We start from the raw sequence: 7,316 nt of genomic DNA on the forward strand, positions 1-7,316 counted from the left end.
AATCAACAAAGAAACCAATGCATGACTCACGATTCCTCTCAGAAAAAAATCACTATAGTTATCGGCAAGAATGCTGTATGCATGTAGTGCATCAGGTTCTATGCCAGCTTTCACCTCATCATCAAACACAACTCAAGATTTGACAAATTAACCTTTTATACTTGGTTTTGCTGTAGGGATCAAACAAAACCAGTTCGGATCGGTTTGGATTTGGATAGTTTCAGAAGTTTGAAACCCACCTGAACCGAACCAGAATTTCTTTTGGTTCAGTTTTTTTAATCCGTCTTTTTCCTTGATTCAGTGTTTTTATTTATTTTTTTTTGGTTTCCTTTTCTAGTAGTTCGTTTTTTTTTTCTCACCCCAAATGCTTCGGCTGAAAATTGAGAAAATTTTCTATCTAGCTAGCTAGCACATATGATCATCGGTCGCAGATGAGAGCCAAAGAAAAACTATAAGAAAATCATGGTTGATTACTATAAGAAAATCAATTCTGAATTGGAAAAATGGCCATAAAAATGGAAAGTGTAGATAAAAATGTTGAAAAAGCCTCCTATATTTCCTGTCAATATCAAGAGGTGAACATATTCCACCATTCATTGCTAAGCAATTTGAGACTTTTTTGTTCTAAGATCAGCTTGTGAGGTGTGTGTCGAAGACCAACAGGAGAGTATTCAAGAAGTAATGGCCCAGGTTAGACTCATTGCTGAAGTAAATGGCTGTCATTTTCCAGGTGGAGTCGTCGGAGAATGTATACTCCTGTACGAACCACCATCAATCCATGCCTGCCCGGCTCAAACAGATAATATTTATTGAGTAAGCACTAGAGATCATATCCGTGGACAGGAGAATTGGAAAAAAAAATGATGCAGTTTTATCACTAGCAATGATTGCAACAGTTGAACAAAATGTATTTGATTTCAACAGTGATGTGATGATGCATAGGAATCCAGTCCTGCGAATCAATTTTCTTTTGATTGCAAATCTTAAGAACATAAAAATAGACCTTAATGACACGCAATTATTGAGAAAATAAAGTTCCTGAAGAGGAAATTACCCTCCACATTATCACAAACTATACAATACTAATCATGACCTACACTTGTAGTACTTGTTGCACCCTCTGTTGTAATTGTTTGATGGTGGAGGTAGGCAGCTGCCTTGATAGGGTTCGCCTCTCTTAACCTTGCCACAGAATGCTGAGTCGGACCTCAAAACTCCAGGAGTAATATATTTGACAGCTCTAACAATTCTTCGACTTGTCTCTGACTCCATTGATAATTCTTCCTCTGCCATTTCATCACTACATTCTACCATGGAACCACTGTATTGCACTTGTTCAGTACTTGCTTGCATAGCAGCAACTCTAAACTGGGAGCTCAGTTCTACAAGGACTAGAACTAATAAGAAGGCTGCGAGAAAAAGTTGCAAGGAATAAATGTTTCTGTTCCTCTTTGTTTCCATTTCTTGATCGCAAGTTCTCTTCCACTAGGCTTCCATTTTATCTAGGTGCTACTTAGCTCAGCTGTCTCTATCAAGACATTTTTCAATTATTGTGTACTCGCTACTTATTTAAAATCAAATTCACGTGAACCTAAAGCATTCTGATCCCACCAATAACTTTCTGTCATCTTTCTTTTGTTTTGTCTCAAATCCCTACAGATACTTATGTCTTGAGTCTTGACTTTGATAAAAGAAAGAAAACAACATAATTTTACTCAGGAAATCTGCCAAGGAAGATTTGAAGCCACATGCTAGCAAGTAGGCAAGTGGTGCAATCTTGCAGGAAATCAAAATATTCTTGATTTCCTAACTTATCAATAAATTATTTTCAGGATTTCAATCTCTCAAATATGTGAAAATTATGAAGTTCTAAGACCATGGACGTTATGATTTCTGTTTAATTGGTCATGTATATAATCAAAGAATTGCTTACAATCTTAGCTGATAAAATGGAACCCGTTTTCTGATGAATGAGAGACATTCTATTAGACGATATTGAGGGTTACAGCAGATGGAGGCCAGTAGCCAAGGGCAGAAAGACCAATGAGATTTATAAGCACAAAAACTAGCAAAGAATCGAGGGAGCAAACCAAAAAAGCGCCATGATGGCCAGATCAGGCATAAGTTCATGTTGATTATGAAACTGCAATTATCATTTGATATTAAACGATGGATTAAAGCATTAAAAGGAACGAAGTTACTCATCCATCAAAGAGTAAGTGCGACAACATGCCATTGCAATTTACACATTGATATTATTGCTTCCTAAGGTCTGTTCTCAGGTAACCCCTCATTGCCAAACCATCCAGGATGCTTAGATCCATATATCTGATGTGCAGTCACCTCCTGGGTATCTCATCTCATGGGCTAGGGAAGGTCCATCAGGTTCAGATGCAAAGTCTACAAAATAGTTTGGATTTATTGCAAGACCACCTTTCTCAGTGTCAACATCTATCTGTAACATATGAGATCCTTTCTCCACGACTTCTGGATAAAACTGACGATCCCAAGTACTGAAAAGTGAGTTGGTGACATAAAGCCGCTTCCCGTCTAGACTCAGCTGAATCATTTGAGGCCCTCCTCTCAATCGATGTCCCTAAACAGAAATTATGAAGTTTATCAATCTGTACCACAATGCAAGTGAAGGTTGACTCTTTGGCAGAGACACAAATAAGCTCTAGGGAAGATATCCAAAACTGAAACATTATTTCAAAAGTGTTTTTATGAGCCAGAATCATACACGACAAATTGAGAAAAAAAAATTGTTTTTCATTCCAAATTCCCAATTAATTAACTCCCACTGCACAATTGGTCCAGTGGAAAAATGTAGCATCATCAATGCATGAACACGGTAGTTGGAGGCTTGGTGTGTCATGATGTCCAGAAACGTAGCAGTTCCTTCTCTTTGACAAGAAAGTATGCCTAAAAGGCATATCAGCCTTTGTTGGTTCTAAAGTTTCCATACCAGATGATATAACTATTTGCTTCCTGGCAAATGCGCATATCTGGCATGAGCTCTTGGTGTGGAAAGTATTCCAAAGGCTGTGTGATACGTGAGGGATGAGCCAAATGCATTCTAGTATGGAAGGATAATCAGATTAACATGCATTTAAACTAGGATCCATCATTACAGTATTGTCAACAGAAATATAAAAATAATAGTAAAGCAGTTAAGATTTTTTAGTAGACAATTTAGATATAGGTGTTAGTACTTTAGATTTTTACAATGATCATACTAACCTGGATTTCTGGAACATCATACTGCCAGGTTTTTCCATCTTCACCCTCAGCAACTACTGGGCTTCCTTTTTGGATCAGCCCCCCAACCCAGACTTGTCCTTTCAGGACAGGATTTTTGGGGTCCTCAATGTTGTACTGTCTGACATCTCCATGCAGCCAGTTGACAAAATATAGAAACCGATCGTCAAGAGATAAGAGAAAATCAGTTATAAGCCCTGGCATTTCTGGAAGAATCCAGTTTTGCACCTTCAATGGTTTCACTGATATTGCCAACTGAAAAGACAAATGGGGATCGCCAAGTATTTTGGCAATGGAGTCATTTTAGAATGACATTATCCAACAAACAGTAATGCTATCCACAAGGAAAACAAGCATCTTATCTACCATTTGCATACCTCATGGCTCCATGATTCATCAGGGGTCTTGAAAAATCGTACCATGTTACTTGTTAAGGCACATCCAACAAACCCTGTATCTTTAGAAGGATTGTGAAGGAACCTTATCTGCAAATCAGTCAAACAGGGATATATCAGAGATTTTATTTGAAGAGTCGCGATGCCTTGCAGCAATGATGACAGTATATAAACAAAAGTGAGTTTGTGCATGCATCATAGGCAAAGAAACGTTGGCCATATCTAAATCATAGGAATCAACATATTGATCTAAAGAAATCACCTCCAAGGGCAAGAGTCCAGTACTGCCAAGATCCAATGTCTGTTTCAGTTCACCATTAGGCCAACTGTAGACATGCAAATGCCTCCCATAAAGACCATCTGAAACATGTTGCGGATTGAAGCCTTTAGTGAAGGCTGCAGGAGCTCCCCATGAGGAGCTAATCATGGTGTTGTGTCGAGGTTGGTACCAGAAATCATAACCAAATTTCGGACTGTGCCCTGGTTTCTCCCACCTAATGATCATGAAGATGATTTAAAGGTTACAAAAATCACATTTTTCTTACTCTTCAGTGAAATTTGCATCTCAGCACACTTTCAAGAACACTAAAGGTAAAGTTGATACATAATCAACCCCATTTCATGTGTCTGGAAAACATTTTTTTAGTTATTTAGTACCAGTAGAGTGAATTAAGTGAATCAAACCAAAAATATGCGTTAACCAAAGCGAAAGAGTTAAAGAGGAAGCTGCTTAGGTTAGGGGCATGGACAAATACCTCCCCTTTACGTTGAATTCTGAATCAAGTAGAAGAAATCCGTTTCCCTCTGCCTTTCCATCTTTATCTCCTAGGCATGATACCATGACATCTCCAGAAGCAAGGCAATGGGATGTGTGTGGATATGCTAATCCTGTCTTATTTACAATATCCGCAGGCTCAACAACTTTATGCAATGAGGGAGCCCTTGGATCTTTTAGTGTGTCAATTGCATATATGCGACCAGATCTGTTGGAAATAGATAGCATAAGAAACTTATTGAGTGTTTGGTTTAAAAAGTTAAATGATTGATGATCTTTAGATGGCAGAGATATCTGACTGGAATAAAAAGGAAACTTGATATTCAAAGAACTGATTCAAAGTCATGGATTTCAAAGCATGCTTCAGCTTTCAGATACAAGTGGCAAGTAATGAGTATAAAAAACAATGGAGTATTTCAGTTGGTACCACTGCATGACATTTTTTGAAATGAAATCTTCAAAACTTCAACGCACTCATGAATGCTCACGACCTAACTCTTGCTTGATAATTCTTAAACAGCATGGTTAATTTTTTAACCTAAGAATCAATTCTTATATTTGTTTTGATTTTATACCATGAAAGCACCCTCCAATAACAATGTTAGTACTCGTGTTTGTTGGTTCAATGCCAAAATCTACGTGCATAGTTCCTAGTTTTCTACAATGCAACTCTCTTCTTGTCCAGATTAAAATTCGAAAATATAAAATAAACTGCAGTATCTTACATCAATGAAGGAAGGATCAGATAACGCCTGGCTGCTGATGGATCTCCATGACAAGAGCTACAAGAATTCCACCCTGAATGATGTAGTTCATCTCCTAAGTTTGGCATAGGTAGCCTGTGGATAACTTTCGAATAATTAGGTGAGTTGGGATCTACATCCACTGTGGCTAGATAATCAGGCTTCTCTATTCCCGTTCCTGTATAGATATTTAAAAAATTAAATTCCTTATCATCACTTATTTTCCATGAGCTTGTAAAAAATGATAATATTAAGGAGTTAAGATAAAACTCGGGAACATTAATTCATTTAATTGATCCATCAATAAAGGAAGCAGCTTTAAGAGGCATACATTAGAAACTGTAGCAAGTATTTAAATGTAAATATCAAGTTGTTAAGCCATGCAAATCAAGAACAGGCCTAAATCTCACAATAATATTCTGCTACAATCTGAGGTTTACTGTATAAAACTAAACATGTAGTGTTTTCAAAAGTAAGAGATAAAAGTCCATTAACATATAGAATTAAAGTGTTCCCATATTTCTTGTAAAGAAAATGTTGTAAGCATGCACTAGACAAAATCATTTTCATTAATAGGAGATACTACTTTCCTAGACCAAAAACTTAAGTCCAAAAAAAGGGCGAAAACCATAATCATGTTTCCTTAAAAGCAGCAGCAGCAGGAGAGCATTCCCTGGAGGAAATGTATTTCTACATCATATGATGGACCAGCATATCCCAGGTACTGGAGGAAATCTTTGATCAAAATGAAAAGGCAAATAAATTCCCAGTATCCCTATTGCTCACTTTCTCTGTCTATAAACAAAAGCAACTGTGAACAAGAAAGATTCACAATAATATTCTTTTGACCCCACCAAAATTGAAGTTTCACCAATTATATGCACAAAGCTCCATAAATTAACTTGATCAGAGATCATATCCAAGAAAGTTAAAGGGGAAAAAATCACAAAGAACACAAATTTTGGTGACAGTATGAAGATATACACTGCTTATCAAGATCTGAAGTCACAACCAAATTTTCCCAGAAAAAGAAACCAAGAAAACCACTCTCATCCATCAAGAAGGAAACTTCAAGAAACTCCAAAGAAAAAGAATCAAGCACACAAAGACCACAACTAAAACAAATAATGGGAAAGAAAAATAAATAAAGTTAACAACAACAACAATTACCAGCGTAAACACAAGTGACATAAATAAGTGACTCTCTTGGACCAGACATGGCTTCAAGTGGGCTAGCATAACCTGGTCCTTTCTTGCAGCATCCATGTCCATGAGCACTCACCACTTCTGTCCCTGTAGCCATCTCTCTCTCTCTCTCTCTCTCTCTCTGGATGATGATGGTGAGCAGCAAGAACCAAGAAGTTTCAAGTTTCTAACACAAAATAGTGTTTTTTTTGGTAATATTACACAGAATTGTTAAGTCATGCAATCTTACATTAGAAGAACAGAACTCCCATCTAACGTGTTGCTGTTTCTATTTATTTTTGCTGAAATTGAGGTGGCAGTCCTTTTGTTTTTTTTTTATTGAATTTAGCCTCCTATTGATACCTTTGTTGAATGTGTCCAGGGGGGATGCATCTGTACGCCTTACCTAGTTTTTTTTTCTAATTGATGTGTTTTTTTATATTTTGATGAAGTATGTTTTTCAAAAATATAATTTGTTTAAAAATATATTAATTATTTTTAATATTAAAATATTAAAATAATTAAAAAATATTAAAAATATATTAATTTGATATTTTTTAAGCTAAATGTATTTTTAAAACATACTTAAACACAATTATAAACAAAAATAAATAGTCTCTTAAATGAAAGTTTATTATTGTCCTTTGCAAAATCTTTTTAACTAGTTATTAGGAGTAAAATGATTTTTTTAATATGATACAATTATTTTTTATAAATTATACAGGGTAAAACTGATTATTTTATATAGTAAAAATACTCATTTAACTTTATAATAAAATAACTTAATGTCTACTACTGAAGTATATTTTTGTATTTTTAATTTTTTATAATATTGTAATTACTTTGATGCTTTTAAAAACAAAACCAACAAAATTTTCACCCAAGACTAATTTTTTTATTTATCATTTTACATTGTTTTTATTGTAAATTTCAAGAGTACTCATGAGCATTTTTGCAAAT

General features: G+C 35.5%; 1 protein-coding gene across 1 annotated transcript; it reads right to left on the reverse strand.

Annotated features, from left to right (window-relative positions):
- Nucleotides 1–2,131: 2,131 nt before the first annotated feature.
- Nucleotides 2,132–6,650, reverse strand: LOC7495831 (selenium-binding protein 1). Its single transcript, XM_002298636.4, has 7 exons — nt 6,342–6,650; nt 5,154–5,349; nt 4,409–4,636; nt 3,916–4,147; nt 3,636–3,743; nt 3,241–3,513; nt 2,132–2,596 (listed from the first exon to the last, which is right to left on the reverse strand). Exons 1-7 carry the CDS (start codon nt 6,472–6,474, stop codon nt 2,315–2,317), a joined length of 1,452 nt encoding a protein of 483 aa, XP_002298672.2. The 5' UTR covers nt 6,475–6,650; the 3' UTR covers nt 2,132–2,314.
- Between the last annotated feature and the right edge of the window lie 666 nt (nt 6,651–7,316).

This window comes from Populus trichocarpa, chromosome 1 (assembly GCF_000002775.5).
Source record: "Populus trichocarpa isolate Nisqually-1 chromosome 1, P.trichocarpa_v4.1, whole genome shotgun sequence".
NCBI classification, from domain to species: domain Eukaryota; kingdom Viridiplantae; phylum Streptophyta; class Magnoliopsida; order Malpighiales; family Salicaceae; genus Populus; species Populus trichocarpa.